The 23582-nt window shown below is 35.5% G+C and overlaps 4 protein-coding genes and 1 non-coding gene across 12 annotated transcripts; 2 read left to right on the top strand and 3 right to left on the bottom strand.

Moving 5' to 3' along the window:
• Positions 1-307: 307 nt before the first annotated feature.
• On the bottom strand, positions 308-5532 carry LOC148921029 (transmembrane protein (DUF2215)). 7 transcript variants are annotated; one of them, XM_089044143.1, is made up of 10 exons: positions 5350-5501; positions 4756-4823; positions 4297-4513; positions 3670-3827; positions 3434-3579; positions 3167-3229; positions 2985-3077; positions 1610-1771; positions 1305-1495; positions 308-970 (listed from the first exon to the last, which is right to left on the bottom strand). In XM_089044143.1, exons 2-10 carry the CDS (start codon positions 4766-4768, stop codon positions 661-663), a joined length of 1353 nt encoding a protein of 450 aa, XP_088900269.1. In that variant the 5' UTR covers positions 4769-4823; positions 5350-5501; the 3' UTR covers positions 308-660. The 7 variants fall into 7 exon arrangements, with proteins under 7 accessions (XP_088900269.1, XP_088900270.1, XP_088900265.1 ...); XM_089044144.1 differs by having other exon boundaries at positions 4664-4823; positions 5350-5430; XM_089044139.1 differs by lacking the exon at positions 4756-4823 and having other exon boundaries at positions 5350-5532.
• Positions 5533-7707: 2175 nt separating this feature from the next.
• Positions 7708-10883, bottom strand: LOC148921028 (uncharacterized). Its single transcript, XM_089043464.1, has 3 exons — positions 9931-10883; positions 9682-9833; positions 7708-8124 (listed from the first exon to the last, which is right to left on the bottom strand). Exons 1-3 carry the CDS (start codon positions 10181-10183, stop codon positions 7969-7971), a joined length of 561 nt encoding a protein of 186 aa, XP_088899590.1. The 5' UTR covers positions 10184-10883; the 3' UTR covers positions 7708-7968.
• Positions 10884-16799: 5916 nt separating this feature from the next.
• Positions 16800-20648, top strand: LOC103336464 (heptahelical transmembrane protein 4-like). Of its 2 annotated transcripts, none has more exons than XM_008239507.3 (4): positions 16800-17223; positions 17552-17814; positions 18310-18634; positions 19679-20648. In XM_008239507.3, the coding sequence occupies exons 2-4, from the start codon at positions 17555-17557 to the stop codon at positions 20330-20332; spliced, it is 1239 nt and encodes a 412-aa protein (XP_008237729.1). In that variant the 5' UTR covers positions 16800-17223; positions 17552-17554; the 3' UTR covers positions 20333-20648. The 2 variants fall into 2 exon arrangements, with proteins under 2 accessions (XP_008237729.1, XP_008237736.1); XM_008239514.3 differs by having other exon boundaries at positions 16802-17223; positions 18310-18622; positions 19679-20460.
• A 71-nt stretch (positions 20649-20719) lies between these two features.
• Positions 20720-20793, bottom strand: TRNAT-AGU (transfer RNA threonine (anticodon AGU)). The gene has a single exon. It is a non-coding gene; the product is annotated as a tRNA-Thr (tRNA).
• Positions 20794-21484: 691 nt separating this feature from the next.
• LOC148921027 (glycosyltransferase 6-like) lies at positions 21485-23405 on the top strand. The gene has a single exon (XM_089054665.1). It carries the CDS (start codon positions 21787-21789, stop codon positions 23038-23040), a length of 1254 nt encoding a protein of 417 aa, XP_088910791.1. The 5' UTR covers positions 21485-21786; the 3' UTR covers positions 23041-23405.
• Positions 23406-23582: the final 177 nt, after the last annotated feature.

The following is a 23582-nucleotide window of genomic DNA, read 5'->3' as shown; positions in this document are numbered from 1 at the left end:
AAATAGATTGTTTATAGATGCATATATGTTCTTTTCCTATTTTAATATTAAAATTTGTTTATACAGTTATAAGATTTTTAGGAAATAGTTTCATTTTTAATTGTAATTTTCAAAAAAATGATAGACATATACACCCTTATCTCGATAGGGTGTTGATATTCACAGAAGATATTTTCGTAATTCTCTTCATTAAGAAAACATTTTTATCTAAAAACAAAAAAGTTTGACAAAAACACTTCGTATCAACGTTGGCGCTTGACAAGTAACTCAGTTCCCATTAAGAACTGCAAATGAGAAACAGACAGCATTTAATCCCACAGAAAAAGAAATATATATAATTTAATTTTTTGAATGTTAATCACAAAATAAATTGTACAAGTAATACGACAAATTGAAAATTTTAGATTTCCGGGTTACATCATTGCGAGAGAGAGCCAAAAAATCAGCCTACTGTTAACTTAAACAACGATTTGTTCCATACAGCCTACAGGTTGCTCAAAAATAATGAACCGCACAAAACTATGGAATTTACAACATCACAGTTGTTCCTGCTTCTTCTTTCCAGACTATGTCCAAACACGCATCTCGGCTTCTTTCCAACTTAACTTTGCCCATGCCCACATTGCGAAGGAAATGTTGTCAGCTGCTTGCCTAGCACCACTAAAGAAGCCACCAACGGCGCGGTTGATCAGCAACTTTTCTCGTGCTCCGGGGGCCTACACTGATTCTTTCTACATTTGAGGAGCACCATCTGTGAAAATCAGGAGAAGAAGCAAGTTCTTGCAAGGCTTGCTTTGTCGTCTCTGCGGTGAACATTTCCCACTCTTCTTTTGAGAATTTTCTCCTTTCAGGTGTGGTGTGGAAGGTAGAGGCAAATAACCCCGAATCTGACAGTGGAGAAGGCGGAGAAGGTGGAGAATCAGGAATCTCCAATCTTCTGCTGTTCTTTCTGGGTGATTTCGACAATTTCCTGCAGGAACATTTCGTACATATCATGAATGGCCAAATAAAATCACAAAAAATCGAAAGAAAGTTAAGAAACATGCATGAATTATGAAACTGTAGATCATGTGATACAAGTTTGGAGAATTCAAAAGATCATTACAAGCATGTATAACATCCACAAGTTATATATTATCCTTTTGATTACTAGAACAATGAGAAATGAGTATCCATTTTTGTTATAACACCCACACTTGTACCTATTCGCGCTTTAAGCATTATTGGCATCTGGAGACAACTCCGAAGTAAGTGTTTACTTAGATTGTCGATAATGACAAAGGAATAGTTTGGTGGTTACTTACATTGTAGATATTGACGAAGGAAATGATGGCAGATCATAGTAATGGAAGGCCATGACTAAGCTCCAGAACGGGAAAGACAGATACCTGTACACACGACGGAGGAATCTCCATCTAAAGATTTTCTTCAATATTACCGATGCTAAGAATCCAAATACTGTAGCTTCCGCTGCCAGAAGGTGATCAGCAGAACTCTGAAAGCAAAGGGATATAAAAAAAATCACTTTCTAGAAAATGAGACATTTACATGTTCACTGCTATTGAAATTTTGATAGACAATAATTGAAGTGTAGGCTGATACAACATACCTGAAAAGTCATAAGAGCACCCACAATTTGGATGGACCAATAAACAAACTGAGATGTCATTATATCAATTGATCCATCTTCTGTCAGAACCAGTTTGCGGACTGCCCAGAAGCCCAACCATGCTCCAGCCAGAAAAACAAAAGCCAGAAGAAATATAGCCAACTGCAAAACATTTAAAACATTTCCAAAGTATTACCCCAACAGTTACTGCATAATCCTTAGTGTTTGGGTCGCAACAAAAATAAAATAAGGTGCAGCAAGATCTCTTAAATCATTCATATGATACAAAGGTCAACTCCAGGGTATCATGTGAATGAAGAATGTAAAGTCTATTCATAAAGTAATTTACCCAAAGAAAAAGATATGCGAGTCCCACATACAAAACATATAACCTAAATATAATAAAAGCAACAAGAACAATAACTAGCATCAATGACCCTTCAGGCGTATCTTGAGAATCAATAACCTCTTTTTCTGATCCATCAACCATTACACACCTCAAGTGACTAAAACCTCAGATGCAAGATGAAAACCGTAATATAGCAAAAGCAAGAACAAGAATAACTAATATCAGATGACACATGTAAAAAACGACAGTGTGCTTCTAAGCCTCCGAGGTATCATGCCATTCAAAAACTTGAATTTTGATTTGGCATCAATTAGTACACACCTGAATAAAACTAAAATCCAAGATGGTAAGAGTAATGGAGTAGTGCAGAATTATAAGCACATCTTACCTGAAAGAGAATACAGAGTACATCAAAACCAAAAAGCATATCAAAGTGTTCATATTTTATTAGAGAGAGATATTTAACAATTCATACTTTGTTGGGAAACGATGTTTACCGGTTTATATCTTATTAGAGCATATGCAACTTTATGCCGAAGTCCATGCAGATACGAGAGAATTTGTTTCCCCTAATAGATGGCTGTTTATTGATTATTCCAGGCAGATCACTTAAAACTACCTTCTTTTTTCAATAAAGCAACTTGAAACTACCTACAATAACTTAATTTTAAATAAAAACAACCTCTAAGGCCAGCTTCATTGGGTAATCAACTGAAGTTTCCATAGTGCCCTCGATTGTTATGGTTGTTAAAACTTGCAACAAAAAACAATAATTAATCACTATATTTGGCCAAGTAAACCAGCTAACTCAACAATTCCAGAAGATGAAAATAAAGAAATGACCAATGTGGTAGCTTCCCACAAGTAGCAAAACAGAAATCACAAATAATTTCAAATATAATAAAGGCTTTCAGCAAAACATGACCAAGATATGTAATCGAATAATCTGGATGGAAAATTACAAAGGCATTTTGCTTTATGGTGGACATACCAGGGCAACTATCAGAATAATTCAAGATCACTTACAGGATTATACATGTCTTCACTAACTCCGATCTCGGTGAGTACTGAACGCAATAACCCAGGTATGTAGCGGAGGAGAAAAGATCCCAAACCAACCTGATAAATTGTAAGAATTACATGGATCATAATCATGTAAATGAAAAACAGAGAAAGGCAAATAACTGAGCTTTGTATTTGATACATACCAAAGACGAGTACACAAAAATTGCAAGAGAGTTCTTCCGACCAGTTGGGAGAAGTTTCATCCCCTGCAAACAACCAGAAAAAAAAAAAAAAAAAAAAAGAAAAGAAAAGAAAAAAGTCTGCTAATCAGTTATATCTTCTTGGATGACTCTACGGACTTCCTTGGACATATAGCAATCTTATCAAGGATGCGGATTACATAGGTAGCTTTAAAATGGTACATAAAATAAACATGACATGATTAGTACTGGAAAAGAAGATTACATTACCTGAAAAAGTACAATCAAGATGACAAGGACCACCCCTATTGCCATTCCACTGCTGTAATAAAATACTAATGATTTGCTCAGGAGGGACGCCAAGCTCATAATGATTATGCCCAATATCAAAAATATTAGGCGATACCTAAAAAATTCTGCAAAATATAACATTAGTGAAATGATCACTAAATGTAAGGATTAGAGTAAGAGGTAAAGTTATATGTTATTAGACTAAGAAGAGTTACCTTCTTCAATGGACACCTCAAAGCTCTCTAACGATGAACCAGCTGTCCGTATATCTAAGAGTTTGTCCTCAAAGGGTGACATGGACCCAGACCAGGAGCCCTTGGCAACCTTCTCCCACTGGCTGTGAGGGCACATCCCTATCCCCAGAGATGTATTTCTGCAACAAAATATTAAAAAATTTCTTATGTAAAAAATAAATGCACTGGTACTGTATTCTTCACTGTTTCTGTTTTCTATCAAAACTAAATCTTTATTCCAAGCTGGGGATTACATTACGAGAAACAAAATTCTCGGTTGATAGCTGATGCATTCTGGTCAGAATATGAAAATAGAAGTTCAAAATACATTTGTAATGAAATAAAATAAGGCACTTGTAAACTTTCACTATAATTTTAACAATGCCATAACTGGAAATATACACTATAAAGCACACAAGAAACTCTACCAAGCATATGCACTTGACAATCATAAATCTAACAGTATGATAAAATGTTTCATTATAACAGAACAAAATTCAGAGACGTTGACATTATCATATCCATTCAGTTAAATAAGTCCTGCATGCACAATGCATGACAAGCAATTAGTATTAACAACTTATAAGGCCCACAATATTGATGACTCACCTGTGGAGACAAACCTCAATGGCCGGTATGCGAATGCTTGAATTTGTTGCTGATATCTTCAGCTTCGCAGTGTTGGCAAACTTTCCAAGATATTTAAGCCTTGACAATCCACGGATATGAACTCTTTCACACAACACTAAAGTGCCAGGCTTGGAACCAGGAGAATTTTTTACTGGCATGCCATGAGATAATTGTAACCTAGCAGACTCGGCAGCAACTGCAAACGAAAAACATAAGAAAGGGGTATGAGTACCCAAAGTGTAAAACTTATCAGTCAACATGAAATAGGTCATTGACATCTGCCTAAAGGAACTAATCTCCATAAGATGTCCAGCAAATCTGTTAAGAGCCCATGGGTAGAACTTGCCCCTAAAACCGGCTTGTAAAGGAAGGGTGCCCAAGAGCTCTTAAACCACCCTAGGACAGGTTATTTTTCCAATGTGGGATCTTGAGTCCTACCAAAAGCTTTCATCTAGGAGGCACATTTTGGTTCCGAAAAGAAAATCCCACTTTAATACATTCGACACCTATAATGTAGCAGTGGTATCAGAAAGAATAAACTGATATAATCAAGCATTACACACACACACACACAAGATCCCATGGAAGTAGTAAGCAAAACAAAAATACTTGGTATCTTAAACCAAAATATATAGTAATATGTAAGAAATCCCAAAAATTTATATTCAGAAAATCAGAAAATACTTCCGTTGCCACAAGGAAAATGCAACACCAAACCAAAATTTGAAATTTCCCATTGTCTTGATTCTTAAGAAAAATTAAGTAACCAAATAAACGAGTCTCCTCCCATTTTACATGGAAAACCTATATTTTGAGTTCGTATTCTTGGCAAATTCGTAGCAAAAGATTCAAAATTTCAACTTTCTTCTTTTTCCTCAGTAAGCTCAGCAGCTTAACAACACAAACATTAAAAACAAAACATTAATTTCAGGGTTTCAAATTTCTGTTTATAGTAATAAAAGCCCTAGATTTTATAACTTCATAGTGTGGATAAGCGCAATAAAATGTGAAGATTAATGGAAAAAAAAGTACCTAAAGAAAGCTCACTGGATGGTTCCACAGAGGACAAAAACGGGAGTAAGAAGAACAGGAGCCAGAGAACGCAGGCGAAAATCCGACCCGGTTCAGCAGAAGCCATGGTTTCTTGGTTGTTCCGAGTAACAGAGAAGAAGATGGGGGAAAAGGCGCGCGTTGAAATTCCGTTGGCAAGAAGGGAGTTTGCTATTTTGAAACGGATAGAATCTTTTCTTTTATATTGGGCCCAACCGACGCTAGTGAGCCGTGGCTGAGACGTGTTTGATATTAGCAGGCTGGGCTTTGTTATATATATATATAGTCTTTAAGGGCCGGATTTAACAATTGGAATTTGGATTAAATCCCGCTTGAAGCCCAGGCTGCAGTAAATGGAATGTGAAGAAATATGATAAGCCCTAGAATGATAGTTCCTTTCTTCTGGCCAAATTATAAATAAATAAATAACGGTGCATTTGAACGAGGGAAATAAATTTGGGATTTTGACAATAGTCAGAATTTCGAAATTGACATGAACCAATTTCCATGTGTAAATAAAAGAATGATAGTTCAATAGTTGTCTTGGCATTTACTACCACCCAATGTCTAAAATATCAATTATTTTGGAAATATCAGTGGTCCAAAAACACAGAAATTTTGATGGAAATATCAAGAAACTATCGATATCGGTAAAAATTGAATAAAAACTTGGAAATTTTTATTGAAACTTTGGAAGATGTTTATTTAGTCAATTATCTATTAGTTTATCACACACAAAAAAAATGGAAGGAAATGCGTTGCATGTTGGGTTTAATTGATTTAAGTTGATTATATAGTGAGCTGAAAAACACTGCGAATGTATTAAATATGTAGTAATTAATGAAAAAGGATTAAATATGTCATAATCATTTATTTATAATGATTTGCTACAACATTTTACACTGTACACATTGCATGGTAAGATATATGAGTGACTTAGTACCACATAGAGTTCCTATGAGGTTCAAAATTTTCACTATCTTCATCATCTCTATGTGTAGAGTAAGAGTACTTTGTGAAAATGTGGTGAGTAGTTGAAAAGGAAAGGTCATATGCTCACCTAAAAATCTAATTATTTAAAAAACAACTCGAAAAAAGACTATAAATATAAATAGTTTAGCTTATTAACACAAAAACATCAACAAAATGGTGGTTAAGGCGTCGGAGAAGTTGAATGGCAAGGGTTCGAAACCCCCTTTGCGTGTGTGCTCTTTGATAAATTGTCGACATCAATATTTTCTCGATATAAATGATAATAATATTTTAGTCCATGCTACCACCAACCAAGTAACCGAAAGAAGAAAATTTGCAACTATAAAGAACAAAGTTTGTACTAAGTTTTTTTCTTTTATACAAGAGATATTTGGGAATGAAAGATTCGAAGACAATACCTCAAATGCAAAGATAACTGCTCTTAATTACTTAATCTACAAACTCTTTACATATTTCTATTGAGTTTTAAAGAATAAAGATGTAATTTAAGATGGGCGTGCATGTGCATCAACAACAGTTGACAAGGAGAATTGAATCGTTGTTCAATGATTCAATCAAAGAACCATGAGCTTGCTAATTGTACACCTTTTTGCAAAGAGGAAGTTAGTGGACGGAGCACTAGGAAAAAAATAAAACCTATTGGCAGTTCTTTGTTTTGTAGTGCACTGTAAAAGGCACATTCGACTCATTTGACCACAACCCTAATAGAATAATGTATTCTTCATCAAATATTTTTAAATATTTTTACATGTACCAGTTGAATGGCTCACAGTAAAATTCAATCTTTATAATTCAATCTTTATATCTATAAGTCTATGCCGTCTTGTCACCATGGAACAGTTGCACTGTAGAGCCATAAATCACACAGAAAATAATTAAGAACGTCCAAGAAAGCAAAAATGACTTCATGCATTTGCGAGAAATGCTGGTAGGATACTCTGGCTGTGGATGAGATTATTGAACCCAATACATCACATAATAATGCAAATTAAAGCTCTTCTGCATCCGGCCATCAGCCTTTGCAGTTGCATGCAGTGCAGTATGGGGAAGTAAATGCCAATGCAAGTCTTTGAAGCAAGTCTTTCAAAAACTTGCTTGTTAAACACACTTCCTTTTGAAACTGCAGCACCCCATCCAATCCATTTAATTCATCAATTAATCAGTTTGTAAGATCAGGACCAGTGCTACTACTGCAGCAATTTCAACCATCTAGCGTGTTAATATTCTCTTACTAAACTTATGTTGTTTGGCGGACCTACCTACGATGGTGAAAAACCGAAGTTAATTAACCTAACAAAATGGAAATGAAGTGCATGACTTGCAGCTAATTACAGTTAAAGCAAAGGGTTAATCTAATCTGCAAGAGTCGTATACGTGTCCAAGTTGAACGAGTTACATACATCAAACACTGGAACCCTATCGGACTATAGCTAGCAAAGGCCTATTGTCTAAAAAAGCAAAAGAGAATATGAAGGTACTGAAAAGAGCTGCTGCGCTGCTCTGATGGTTTTTCGAATTTATTGGTGGGAGAGAGATTGACATGCAGAGAAATCAAGGGCTCTGATGAGATCATGATTCATGATCGTACATGTGGTGCGTATATATATTTCAAGTTCCAATCTCTGCAATGCTCTGCAAGGCTGGCCTCCATTGCCCCCCAACACCACCACCTCCACCTCCACCTCCACCTCCATGATTCCTTGCCACATTTCTGAAGCTGCTGCTTGTGCTACTGCTGCCACCATTGCTTCTCACACGCTCCATCTGCCAAAAAAAATAATTGAAAATGATAAGTAAAGGAGATATTTGAGCATGTGCAATATTTACACGCACGCACGCACCATGAGACAATGACAATTCATACAAACAAAAATTCTGAAGAGGTTCGATTATAAGAGTTGAAAACTCAAGTTCAAGCTCTAAATGATGGTTTTCTACCCTAATATAGATAATTTGGGATAAATCCAAAAGTTATTAACAATAGTTTGACAACTTTCTCAAAGCATTATGTCTATTTGATATCAAAGTTGAATAAAGTTAAGTAGAAATAAAATTTTCTCAACGCATTAAACAGGATGTAGATAAAATAAATTTAAAAAACATTAGATGTGTATATGTCCTTGTTAATGACAACTTTCTGTTTCATTAATATAATGTTAAGCAAGTTTTGAAGGTCACCCAACCCAACTAAACCTGTTTACCTAGAAGTACGTCTTACCTAGAAGTACGTCTAACTAAAATATTAAACAGTGTGTTCTAAGAAAAGCATAATTTGGTCATGTGGTTAGGAGTTGATAACTACTTCAATCAGTGCCAGTATTGGTAAAGGGTAAGTGAATTCCCAGCCCCACCAAAAAATATTCAAATGTATGAATAATCAAGTGGAAATTTCGCAAATCAAAAGGTGAGTTCATGACAAAGGCCATGCCAATAATTGTACGTGCCCTTAGAAACCAACCCTAAAACAAAACAAGAAAAAGAACTTTTACAAACTGAAAACGTGTAGCTTTTTTTTTTCTTTTCTGGCCCACATGTTATGCACTTTAAATTCATTGCATTGTTAGTAGCATCGTACATAGTGGTGGCCACCATTCCTTATTGTCAAATATGGCAACATAAAATTCCTAATGGCTAATACCCTAACAATGCAGTCTGGCATGGAAAATTTTCTTGCTATTCATAATTCACATTTTGATACATAAACAAGTTATATCACGTCACCGTATTTTTTCCATATTTTTGAAGCGTTATATATATAGCTGTTGCAAAAACTAAAGATTCTTACATATATTTCTATCCTGAGAAAGTTTCTGACAAAAATAAAACGTGTTACCAAAAAAACCCACACGCCTTGAGATCCGTGGGTTTAAAGTAAGATCAGATTCTTCGAATTACAGACGATAATTTACTTAATTCACCAGTCGGAACTTCAGAAAACTCAACATCTCTGACCTTCTGTAAAACCCTTTGGATTGAAAAGATGCTTTGATGAGTTGAAATGACAAATAAAAAGAAGATGCCCTACAAACCAACCACAAGCTAGGGTCTACAATATGCCCTATAAACCAACCACAAACAAAGTCCTACAAAATGCTTGATATCCGAGCTTCATATTATATGAGTTTATGACATCAAATTTTGAATCACCAAAACTTCCCAAATGAGTATTATGAGCTCATATGATTAAACAATAATTATAGGGTCTTCAAAAGTGTAATTTTTTATAGACGTAGGTTAGATTTGTTACTCAGAGTCAGAGCAATGAGTGCGACATAAATTAGATTATTTTAAACAAAAAATTGTAAAGTTTTGCATGGTTACCTTGATGGAGTTGTGGTTCTCGGACTTCAAATTTGGATTTGGATTCGGACCACCCAAGTCTTTCATCCTCATTTCCAGGCCAGGGCCGCCTGTATCCTTCAGCAATTTCCCCAGCTTCACAGATTTTTTAGCCGCAAACTCCTTCAACACATCTGTATACATATAACAAAAGAGAGAAATTTCTTTTTAAAAACATTTCGTCCTAAACAAAGCAAGAGGCAAATAAAAAGCGTGGCGATAAACATTGACCTTCGAAACTGATGAGGCGATAAACCTGTCCAATAAGCAGAGTGTCGTCTGGTCTGAGAAGCTTGAGCTGCTTCACAGAGGCCCCATTCTCAGACTTCATGGTGGGAGAGGCGATGAGAAGAGCCACGTAGTGGCCTGGGTTGGAAGTCATGACCTCATGGGCGCTCACAGACCAGTAAATTCTCTCGACCTTGTTGCCTCCCGGGTGCTGAATCAGCACCGTCGCCGCCTCCGCCGCTTGGCAATTACCCATCTCGAATGTGATCTCAAGACTCCAAATTTATAAGAACCCTTTCGTTGATTTGCTCTGTTTTTTGTTGGGTTGCTCTGTTTTTGGGTGTTTAAGGTGCAAAATGAAACTTTAATGAAGGGTATGCTTATGCTCTATGGAGCTCTAAATATGAATAGAGGGGGTACGGTGACAGAAGGTGACGTGGAGGCTGAGGTTTTGGGGGTCCCCTATTATTAGGGAAGGCCTTTTACTCTGCACACCCAGTTAATGGTCTCTGACCCTTTAACGTTCACCAACGCACGTCAAGAATCAAAGGGATGTGACAAACTGACAAACGCAAAGATCTCGATCGCCCAATCCAATACCAAGAAACCCAAGAAAAAAAAATATTAAAATTAAAATTAAATAAATAGAATTATGGAAGCTGGAAATTTCAGAGCCAATAGTTGGGTGTGCAGAGGAAATTAGAGGAAGAAAGGGTGCTGCTGGGTGCTTATAATATAGTGTAGATTCTATGTCAACGTTGAGATAGTGGTGGTGATGAAGAGGGATGCGTACTTAAGATGGTGAAGAAAATGAAAGGCATATTATGGTTGAACACCGAACTGCAGAAGAAAAAAGAAAAGCAAATATAATGGCAGCAGACGTGTTCGATCTGCAAAACCACCTAGGTTGGCTCTACAGAGGACTGGGACTCTTGGGGAAGAGGACCCCACTGGATCATAAAGCTCAGGTTCAATGATCGATCTGATCAAAATTTAAGGCTTTGCTTCTGATTTATATTGCACATATAAACAAATTTCACAATGTATATGTTTGATTTACATCGTTCGTGTTACTATTTATAGACGGCATGATTCACATATTTTATACTGTATTCATATATAAATAGAAGTGTCATAGTAACAACAACACCACGTGATAATATGACTGTTATAATCAAATATGAATAATTTTGAGATAAAATGTACAGATAAATTCTACATAATTTAATTTATATAAACAAACCCAAAAAATGACAGTTTACTCTATTGAATTTAATTTTGATTATTAAATTACTTTGATACCCTATTAAGTATTTTTTATTTTTTAAAAATGAGATTTTGGGGTTTTGATTGTTTTAAGAAATCGATGAAAATTTTGTAATTTATAAGAAGTTAAAAGTCTCTTTGTTATATTGTAAATAAGCTTTGGGTGTGTTTCTAAAATCTGTTTTATATATGATTTTTTATTATTATATAACTTAGTACCCTTTTGGCATTGGTTATTTGGGTGATAAGTGATTTTTAAAAAAATTTGGGAAGCTCAATCCGTTTAGTAAACTATAAGAAAATTACTTATTGTTAAAAATTGTTGTGAGAGAAGTTATAAAGGAAAGCAGCTGATAAGGTGTTTTTATTTTGTGATTATGCAAGAATATTTTCCAATAACACTTTTAACAAAAAGTTTACCAAAAGCCAAAATACTTTATCTCACAATTGATTTATCTTACAACAAATCTTACAACGATTATTTTCATAATACAGCAATGTCAAACTGTCCCTTAAACTCCTATATTATGCATAATTAGTGACTTTCCCAATAATTTTTTGGAAAAATAATTTTGACTATTAACTGGATTTTGAGATTGACACTGACACTTATAAAAAGATGGGAAGATTGCACCTATGAGTCTACGATTAACATTTTTGTCTCTTGCGAAAAATGCTATTTACTTTGCCTCTTCCGTAGTATCTGGCTAAATCCTTTGTATCTCAAAGGTAAAATTGCTTTTACCTTCCTTTCTTTCGCCATTTGTGAATTGTCACCTACTTTTACCAAATTTAAACTTCCAATAAATAAGGAAGGGGATTTTGTAACTCAAATAGTTAAGAGTATTTATTTCAGCACACAAGATTATAGGTTCGATTCCCAATCCCGAGTATCACTTGTATTAATATATATATATATATATACATATATTCCAGTAAATGGTAAGCTTATCTTTCAAAATACAACTAGATTACAGTATAGGGCAAGATCATGCATAGGGAAATAACTTTATCAAATTCTCAAGAAACGTCAAAAAGATAATATTGCCAATACAATGCATGATATATTATCTATCAACAAAAGAAAAAGAAAAAAACTAGTTTATAGTATTGAAAATTGGTAACCAAATTTTAGTTTGCATGTTGTATATAAGGAATTACAAAATTAATATTTCCCTCTTTTGTGTTGTGAATGCAGACCTATTCCCAACTAATTTATTATTCAATGTTCATTTTGGTTATTCTGTTTTTGATTATGTAACTGATTGTAAGATCTAATTAATTAGACCAAATTAGGGGTGTCAATGAGATTGTAACTGATTTTATTGGCTTGACCTTTCTTCCCAAACATGTCAATGCCCTTACCAAACACTAGAAGTTAGGCTAATTCTTAATAAAAGCTTTTCTTTTTGTCAAATGTGTTTTGAGGGGTGAAAGACCAACCTCCCTCCCTAATGAGGTTTCACCAAACTGCTCGTCCCACCATTAATGCACCACCTTCCTTCCTCCACCAAGCCCAATCACCATCCATTTTTTAACTCCTTAGGCAGGGACATTGAAAACATGTCAAAAAGGGAAATTTTCTTGATAGAGCATCTTCAACGCATATGTCAAATACAAGATGTTAACTTTGAATTTTATGGTTTGTGTACTAATTTGAAAGTTTATGTCAAATTTAACTTCATTCAAAATATCAAATATCATATTATTTAATATTATATTTTAAAAATAAATAAGTTTCACATATATCTAGTTCTTTTAAGGACTGCGACTAGGGTACTTCTTAAACATACTAAACAGGTTCCTTACAAGGGACCAACTTCTTCAAATATATTCTCTGCTAAATACAAACAGACTTCAGAAAAAATAATATTTCCCAATTAATGTGTTGGATTTTTTTTATTTTTTGTTGGGTATGAAAAGATGTCTTCATAGAAATAGTGGGAAACCACCAAGAAGACAATAAAACGATAGCCCCAACAAGTGGGAAGGAAGTTGATGGGCTATATAAGTTCTTTGTTTTTTCTTCATAAAGCTACATGGGCTACATCCCAAGGTAGCCTTGTATGTAGTTTCGCCCTTGCTTGTGGTTTTTATGTTAGAACTTTTTTGGCCGCGCAGCTACTCTTTAAGTAAACATTTTAAACGTGAAGCCGGCCGGCTATACTCCATAAATAGAAATTTTATCAGTCAAGCCGGACGGCTATACCCCAAAATAGATAATTTTATTAGTAAAGCCTAACGCTATGCTATAAGTAGAATATTTTAGCCTTATAGCCGCCCGGCTATACTCTTGAAACAGAATATAAAATTAGTTTCTTTACTTTTTTATTTAGTGAACTTCTTTAATTTAATATATGTAGTAAGTAGTATCTTAGTATTTTTTAAATTCCTTTAATTAGTAATTATGTTTTAATTATTGATTCATTAGAGAATATTTAAATATTTTAGTGATTTAATAAATTACTTAATTATATACAAAATTAGTTTGAACAAATTCAAGTCGCAAACCAAAACCCTAGCTTCTGAAGTTGTTCCAAAACCTTTTTCGAGCCTTGAATCCTATCCACAAGCCCACTATCTTGTAATTATTATTTACTTAGTGAATAATTAATATTTAAAAAATTATTTTAAAAAAAGGGAATTTTTTAATTACTATTTATCAAGTAATATAATTTATGAAGTTAATTAAAATATTTAAAACTAATTATTCACTACAGAAATAATAGTTAATATATAATTACTAATGAAAGTGATTAAATAAGGCTAAGATATTAGTTAATTACTAATGACAGTACAGCCGGGCGGCTATAGATCAATATAGATAATCGTATAGCCGGCCGTCTATACTCTTTGAACAAATATTTTAAACGTCAGGCCGCACGGCTATACCCGAAAATAGATATTTTATGGGTAAAGCCGTACGGCTATACTGTTATAAGTGAAATATTTAAGCCGTATATAGATCAATATAGATAATCGTATAGCCGGCCGTCTATACTCTTTGAACAAATATTTTAAACGTCAGGCCGCACGGCTATACCCGAAAATAGATATTTTATGGGTACAGCCGTACGGCTATACTATTATAAGTGAAATATTTAAGCCGTATAGCCGCCCGGCTATACGCTTTAAACAGGATATAAAATTACTTTCTTTACTTCTTCCTTTTTTAATTCCTTTAATTAGTAATTACGTTTGAATTATTGATCTATTAGAGAATATTTAAATATTTTACTGATTTAAGAAATTACTTAATTATTATTAATTAATTATTATATACAAAATTAGTTTGAGCAAATCCAAGTCTCGAACCAAAAATCCTAGCTTCCAAACTTGTTCCAAAACCTTTCTCAAGCCTCGAACCCTATCCATAAGCCTACTATCTTTTTATTATTATTTACTTAGTGAATAATTAATATTAAAATAACTTATTACTATTTATCAAATAATAATTTATGAAGTTAATTAAATATTTAAAACTAATTATTGACTACAGAAATAATAATTAAAATATGATTACTAATGAAAGTGATTTATTTGCAACAAGTGGTGAAGGGAGTTTAGAGTTGTTGGTAGCCACCATTTGGTTCAAGATAGAAAGCTCTCTCCTTTGTTTGGGTGGAGATCATCATTTGAGAGAATCACACACTAGTTGTTGATTCCATTTGGTTGTGAGTATGATTATTTGCAATCTTCAATCAGGCCAAAAAAAAGGTGAGCTTGTTCAGAAGCCTTAGTAATTAGAGAAACACAGGATAAAGAGTCGCATTCAACATCAAGGAACCTAGTTCCGTTTGCCTAAGCCATTTGCAACTCTAAAAGGACTCCATAACTCAGCCTCCACAATATTTCCAGTTCCAATATTAGCAAAGAAGGTGTCAAATGGGATGGGCAGGCCCAAAGCACGGCAAGAGCCCAGTCCATTTAAATGAGGCACGGCACGACACGAGCACGAATATTAATGGGCGGCTTGGCCGATCAAAATGGGCCGGGCTTGGCCCGGCACGCTTCAAGCACGGCCCACTTAACATTTTTTTTCTTTCTCAAAAGTCAAAATGCAATAATTTGATATCTAATGTCATTGTTCATATATATTTTTTTTTCAATCATAAATATATATTTGATGTCTTTCATTTTAGGGAAATTATTTGGGTTCTTAATTAATTAAACATATCAACTACAAATTAATTAAACAACATTGGACTTGATATCTAATCAGTACATATGACGTATATGCTTATCTTATAATCAAGGCAATACATTTTTTAACATATAAAATAATAAGTTGTTTAAAGATGAAAAGTTGAAGTGGATGTTGTGGAGTTGGACACTTTTTGCCATTCGACATTTCATATTGTTTGGATGTTTGATTGATTAATGTTTTCAAATAGTTCATCATTTCTTGCCTCTAATTATATTTTTAAGGTTTATAATTTGAATTATCTAGTGGAAAAAAAAATCAAGTGAAAAAAAATTCAAATTAAATGGATTGGTTCTTGGGCCCGAGTATGGCATGAGCACGGGCAAGGCACGAGCTCTGCTGGCCTGCTTCAATATGGACATGGGCTTTGGGCCAGGCGGGGATTAATTGATTTTACTAAATGGGCTGGACACGGCACCGCCCAATAAATTAAATAGGCCGACCCGGCCCAACACGAAAACGTTAAAACACGAATTTAAATGGGATAAGCCGGCCCGGCCCGGCCCATTTGACACCTCTACCACAAATCCAAGCACCATTAGATTAGAGTCCCTTAACAAGCCACCAGCAGTGATCTTCCAAGAATTGGTTTTGTAGTTGCCATCCACATTCAAATTGTATGGACAGCCCAAGAAGAGGGCCCATTTAAAATCCTCCTTGACCCAGCAGATTGACTGGATGGGCTTTGTTCAAATTTAATGGGTTGCAGTGCCGCCATCCAAGTTCAACAATATCCATCTAATATCCCTTGGTTTTTACATTCTCTCAATCTCTATCTTCAAGTTTTGTTTTGTTTTTTCATTCTTTATTAGGTAATCTTTGTTTCCTTGTTTCCTTGTTTTAGTTTCGCCCTTGTTTTGGTAATTGCACTTGAAAATGACATAGCATTGCTTATGGTTATCTGAAATTGTATGCCCAAAGAAATGAGGAAGTTTTCCCCCTTCCCTTGCCATTCCTTAGATTTTAATTTTATGATGACGACATAGGTGATGATTAATAATCAAATTTTTAGTTATTTTTCATATATTTTCAGGATTTTAGCTTTTATTTAAAATAAAAATAAAAAATTAGAAATATAGTCCTCAAGGAGTGCTCACCTCACATATAGCGATGAAAACTCTAAAAGTCGAAAAAAGTGGCGAGTGGTCTTTAATATGTCCAAGACTTTGCTAGTTTTCTATTTAATTTATTTTCATTTTTAGATTAGTAATTTTTAAATTATTTTTTTGTATTTAATTTAAGAATTCATATCAATTTGTCCATAGTGTATAATGTCGGCACATGACAATGTCTGTATGTTTTGTTCATTTAATAAATTTCCTGTGTGGTTGGTATTGAAAAATCCTTTTTTACCTTTTTTTTTTTCAATGCCATAAAATCTCCGAGGCTGCCGTGGTCTAACTAAGCACTTGAAAAAATATATTTCATTATTCACAAGACAAGTCATTTTCCTCCAAACGTGCCAAACCCAAACTCATATAAGCCTCTCTGCCCGATCGAGGAACGTCCATTGGCATCTCCGCATCTCCTCAAACGAATCTCTCCTCTCAATTTCCAAGCTATTTTAGCAACCGACGTCCATTTTTCTCTTGTGGGTTTTTATCGATCCCCAAGAAAACCCAGTCATTGACAAAATTCCTTGGCTTCTCATAATCCGAACACTCATTTTTGGAATTTATTCCTAACGACAATTGTTTCATTTCTGATTATCACCGCTCGAATATACATATATAAAAAAGGCAAACACTAAAAACCCGTCTGAGCCAGAAGAATCTTCTTCTGGGGCTGCTTTGATTTTTCTCAGCTGGTGGTTCTTCAAGTTGCAGGTACGTTTTCTCATCTGGGTTTTTCTTGTTGAGCTTTGCTTTCCCACAATTATGCAAATGATTGTTATTAGATTGTTGATGTTGTGTGCCGCTTGGTTTCCAAGAAAATGCAGCAAAAGAAAAGGGAAAATAAATTCTTTTTGTTGGGTTTTTACTTTTATGTTCTATCTGCAATTGTTGAAAGCTCAATTCAAAAAGGAAAATTTGATGTGATATTGGATCTTTTGTCTTCCATGCAATGAAAGATCAATGCTTTAGAATCTGGGTTCATTTCTTGGTATCTTATAAATTTCATTTTTTTGGGTCAACTTTGGTATCTTATAAACAGAAAATGGGCAGTGAGATCCAGAATTTTGAAGATTCAAAACTGTCATCTGAAGCAATGGAGGACCATCAGGCATGTTCACCGAAGGAAGGTAAAGGAAAGCGGCTGTGGAAGAAGGTGAAGTATCAGCTGGTTGAGTACCACACTTTACCCAACTACTTAAGGGACAACGAGTACATTTTGGGCCATTACCGGTCCGAATGGCCGTTGAAGCAGGTCTTGCTTAGTATGTTTACTATCCACAATGAGACGCTAAATGTTTGGACGTAAGGCTTTATCCTGTTTATGAGTCATTTTTTCAATACATAAATGGGTTTTATATGATTCTTTTGTCTGTACCTATAATTTTTTAGTAGGTCTGTCGCCTTCAGGTAACAGCTATTAATTTGGTGCTTAATTCAAATAGTTTCTATATTTTTCCCCTTGAAATTTATAATATTTAATGGGGAGTTACATTTGTGAATTATAATGAGAAAGTAAAAACTGTTTAAAATATTGTTATTTCTTCTGAAGTTTATTAAAGTGGATTAGACTGTTCGAATACAAATGAGCTGAAAATGTCTTCCATATTTCTTTGTCAAACCTACGGCGTTTCACTAATGTAGAAGTATGTCTCCTTGTCTTTTTTTCCAGAGGTCTCCTGTTAGTTGTCTTTAACTTTTATGCATATAACGTTTTGGTAACTGAAATGTAGGAACTCAAAGGGCATAAACTTCAACACTTGACAATCTCATTTCTCTAACAAATTAGTACTTTCACAGGCATTTGATCGGGTTCTTCCTTTTTCTCTCCCTGACCATATACACTGCAATTAAGCTTCCAGAGGTCGTTGATCTTCATGCTCTACAGCATTTTCCTGATGTGCTGAAAAAAGCTGATTTGCACAAATTACATGAAGAATTCATGACATGCCTCCCTTCCTTACCCAACATGCCTCATCTGAACAGACTTAGAGAAGAGTTGAAGACTTCATTACCTTCAATGGATCTGCTGCCGTCACTCTCTGGTTGGCATGTCATGGAACTTCTGAATAATTGTTTGCCTCAACGATTCTCCCATGGCAACCAAACTGATGTTTGTGTTCTGGTACTCTTTAAGCCCTAGAACGAATTATGTTAACTTATCATACGATTGCTGATATTATTTGTTATATTATTAATTATCTGTTAGGCGTTTAGAGTATTCCATCATGTTCTCTTAGCTGAACCTGTTTGTATGGGAATTTCTTGCATTTATTGGTCTCTAATGTCTGATGTCAAGAAATCCTCAAAGTATAGAAAACTTAGAAAACAAGTTAAAAACGCAGAAATCATCTATTGCTCCAAAATTGCAGGATTTGAAGACCGAATTAAATAATTTACTCTTCCATCTTTTTCGTTTGTAGACCCTAATGGGTTTGACAAAGATGTCCTCATCAATGTCACTCTCTGCTGAAATGACACTTGTTCTCCTGATTTTCTTAATTATCAACAGGGTCCTCTCTTTTCTTTTTTGGGTTCTGCAAACAATTGATCTACTGTTGTTTAGTTGTCATATGTGTATAAGATAACCCATGTGTTAGTGCCCCTGGAATTACTTTTGAAGTTGAATTACCTCTTCATGGTTTTCTGTCAAATAGCTTATGCTAAATAGGGTCTTGCATCCTTTAATGAACATTTAACTGTTACTTTCTTCTCCAACCCAATAGGAGCAACAAATGGTTTATTTATGTTGAAATAATTTTATATTTTGGCTACTCAAATTATCATATAATTGTCCATGTAAGATGACATGCGGGGAAATTGAGCATACTCTGCATTGATTGTTGTGTCCTATTTCCTAAATGGTTGACATCTAGTGCTGGATGCATTCTTAATGTTGAGCAGTTTACAATTTTATTATGCGACTAATGGTACTAGAGTACTAGTTGCAATGAATTATTAGCCCCTTGAAGAAATGTATTAAATTGAACAGACACACAAACACACACAATCGAATTGTGTGAGTTCTTGGTGCACTTAACTGTATAAACCATGAGCAACTAAGATCCCCAATTCATGTAAATCTACTTTCCATTGTCAATGTTAATGTTTATGGGGAGATTTATCCAGCTAATAGCTTTTTATTTATTTGTTGTTCTGAATATTGCAGAGTAGCATGAAGGAGGATTTAGCAAACATAGTAGCACCACTTATGCTGAGGCCAATCACACGATGGCCATTCTTTGCTTTCTTGGGAGGAGCCATGTTTTGCTTGTTGTCCAGCAGTGCATGCCATCTTCTCTCATGCCATTCTGAGCGAATGTCATATATCATGCTCAGACTGGACTATGCTGGAATTGCAGCCCTTATATCTACCTCATTCTACCCCCTTGTCTACTACTCCTTCATGTGTAACCCTTTCTTCTGCAACCTCTACATGGGATTTATAACCCTCTTGGGAATTGCTACAGTATTGGTTTCCCTCATACCAGTCTTTCAGAATCCTGAATATCGTATTGTTCGTGTATCTCTATTTTTAAGCATGGGCATGTCTGGGATTTTACCTGTTATGCACAAGCTTGTCTTGTTTTCTGATCAACCTGAGGCACTCCACACAACCGGGTATGAGATTCTAATGGGGGCTCTCTATGGGGTTGGAGCCTTGGTTTATGCCACAAGGGTTCCAGAACGATGGATGCCTGGGAAATTCGACATTGCAGGGCACAGCCACCAATTGTTTCACATATTAGTAGTGGCAGGCGCGTACACTCATTACCGTGCGGGGCTTGTTTACCTCAAATGGCGCGATCTAGAAGGTTGCTGAATTAGTAAATTAGGCAGATGCCCTCTAGTGGACTAGTGGGTGAGGTCTTTTGTTTGTTGTTCTTCTTTGTGTAGCTGAAGACTGAAGTTGGTGTAGTGTAGATATGTGATTGCCCATTGCCACTCAAATTCAAGCACAATGTTAAACGTTGTGCTTGGTTCCAAAAAAAATATATATTATTTGTCAGAAATTGAAAAAAAAATTGTCTTAGAGTATTTAGCCGGACGTGTAGAACAACTTGTAAGTTGTAATGTTCGTATCAAAATCCAATATAATAAAGACGCTGGCTTCCCTGTGGTTTGTGTTTTAAATTAAATATTATTTCTTTCTAACTTCGAAGCTTATTAGGATAGCCCGTACAAAAGGGGATAAAAAAAAGAATTGTTTTGCTTTCATTGAGAGTCGAACTCAAGACCTCCCGCTTACTAAACGGGTGCTCTAACCAACTGAGCTATGAAAGCTTCTTGTTTATGTAACCACCGGCAGTTAATTTAAAATAATTAATACTTGGGCCTGTGGGCCATTATGTCACACGGACACAGACAGAACATTTACGCATGTCGTTTTCTCTGGTGGCCCATGGAGTCATCGTTGCAAGTAAGTGAGAAAAAGAAAAATTGTAAAAGCAAATGAGAAGCATGAAAAGCATAAAGTTGTTGGTGATAAATAAGCAACGATTTCGTAATAACTTATGTAATCTGCAGCTTTGGAAATTCACACAATTAGCTCAAGACTTGAAGATTTCCCTCCTTTTTGGGGGATGTGTGGAGAAAGTTTCTAAAGATAAAAATGCATATCTAATTATGTAATTAACTTACTTGATCTTTTAGCTGATTACAGTATATCTTTAAAGATACAAATGAAATGATCAATTCATTGCAAATGCAATGTCTACAAAGTTGTCCTAATAAACTAAAAAAATTTAGCAGTGAAATTAGTATAGGAGATAATCTATGTTGTTGATTTTTTTCTAAAGTAAAACTGTAGAGTTAAAGCCGCACACCCTAAAGAATTTTTTTGACTCATTTTCTGCATACTACTAGCGTTCTATATGATGAATCAATATTTTACTTATCGATGAAGTTTCAAATGACATTTTGATAGTCTTAAAATCACTTAAATTACTCTGAATGATGTTACGATTACACTGAAAAATTATACATGACCGATCGAGCCAAGGGTTAGCACAAAAACAGTGTAAAACACCTTAGATCAGTAGATCAATCATAAAACACTGCAATAACTACCCACCATATTTGCCTCCATAGCTTTTAGGAAAACAATCCGTGTCTCCCATAAACGTCTTCCAAAACATAAATTAATTTTAGGCAAGTGTCACTTGCCTCCCAAGCCACACCCAAAATCGAAAATCCCCAAACCTCATTTCTCTATCTTAAAAAAGAAGTCTTGACCAGTTTCCCTCACACTAATTTCTCAGCCCCCAAACAACTTTTATGGCGAAATCGATCCATCAAACAAAACCCTGTGCAGACGGGTTTTGTTTTCTCGCTGGCCTCTTCTTCGGCCTTTTTTGTTTCTGGTCCCTGACCCTTTACCATTACAAACCCCATTTTGGCTTCATCCCTTTTTCTGCAAAAGCCTCAGATTACGGGGCGGAGGCTCCGATTCTCCATTCCGACCCACCCCATGAAACCTTCTACGACGACCCGGAACTGAGCTATATCATAGAGAAGCCGGTCAATAACTGGGACCAGAAGCGACGCGTTTGGCTAGACCTTCACCCGTCATTCACCGCCGGGTCACGAGATCGGGTCCTCCTCGTCACCGGATCGCAGCCGTCCATTTGTAAGAACCCGATTGGCGACCATCTCCTTCTGAGGTTCTTCAAGAACAAGGTGGACTATTGTCGTCTCCATGGCCACGACATTTTCTACAACGACGCATACTTGCATCCCAAGATGGACTCTTATTGGGCCAAGCTACCTATAATTCGGGCCGCGATGCTGGCCCACCCGGAAGCTGAATGGATCTGGTGGATGGACTCTGACGCCGTGTTCACCGACATGGAGTTTAAGGTTCCGCTGGGCCGGTACAAAGACCACAATCTTGTGGTCCATGGTTGGCCCAATATGGTTTATGAGGATAAGAACAAAAGTTGGACTGGGCTTAACGCTGGCGTATTGTTAATTCGAAACTGTCAATGGTCTATGGATTTGATTGATGTATGGGCCTCGATGGGCCCATTGAGTCCGGATTTTGAGAGGTGGGGCCAGATTTTAACATCAGTATTTAAAGACAAGTTATTCTCAGTCTCGGACGATCAATCATCTCTGATTTATTTACTTTTTACGAATAAGGAGAAATGGGGGGACAAGACTTATTTAGAAGGAGAGTATAATTTGGAAGGTTATTGGTTGGCTTTAGTTGGGAAATACGATACTTTGACCGAGAGTTATATTAAGATGGAGCGAAACGAGGGCATTTTGAGGAGGAGACATGCGGAGAAAGTGAATGACTGGTATGATGCAGAGAGAGAAAAATATCTCCAGGGGCGTGAGAGGAGACCTTTTGTGACGCATTTTACAGGTTGTCAACCGTGTAGTGGAGAGCACAATCCACAATATTCAGCCGATTCGTGTTGGAATGAGATGAAGAGGGCTTTGAATTATGCCGATAATCAAGTGCTTAAGAACTATGGTTTTGTGCATCCGGAATTGAGTTCCTCAGAAGTTTCTGTTGTAATCTAATCATAATATTTTTATTTCAACTTATGATCCTTAGAATCCGTAGAGTGGACCAGCGAAGCCTCTAATATATTATCAAATGGAAATGCTGCCAAATGAGAGAGAGAGAGAGAGAGAGAGAGAAGCACTTGGCCAATAGAAAAACACACGAGTTTGGTGGCCTATATATGCTTATGGATGAACTAGTTGTTTACGTTAATAAAATGAATTAAAATATTAGGGCATTAGATTAGAGAGGTAAAGTATAAACAAACTACATATGGAAGTCATTATGTTGTGAATCTTCTGACACTCGTATCTGGCTCTCTTTGTGTTTGTGTTTATCATTGTTTACTAAAATATCAATGCAGATTATTTATTTTCTAATTTTTAAACATTATCTTTTTTATCTATGACACTTCTTCCAATTGGGGAATTTTCCATGCGCTAACCATTTTCTAGGGAAAAAATGACAAAATATAGCTAAATACATGAAAATAACTTTGTAGTTCAATACATTTTGGTAGTTGAATATGAGGGCTTTTTTTTATAATATTATTTTATAT

This window comes from Prunus mume, linkage group LG1 (genome assembly GCF_029339155.1).
Source record: "Prunus mume cultivar Tortuosa linkage group LG1, ASM2933915v1, whole genome shotgun sequence".
In the NCBI taxonomy this organism is placed as follows: domain Eukaryota; kingdom Viridiplantae; phylum Streptophyta; class Magnoliopsida; order Rosales; family Rosaceae; genus Prunus; species Prunus mume.
This window is presented reverse-complemented; position numbering and strand designations above follow the sequence as displayed.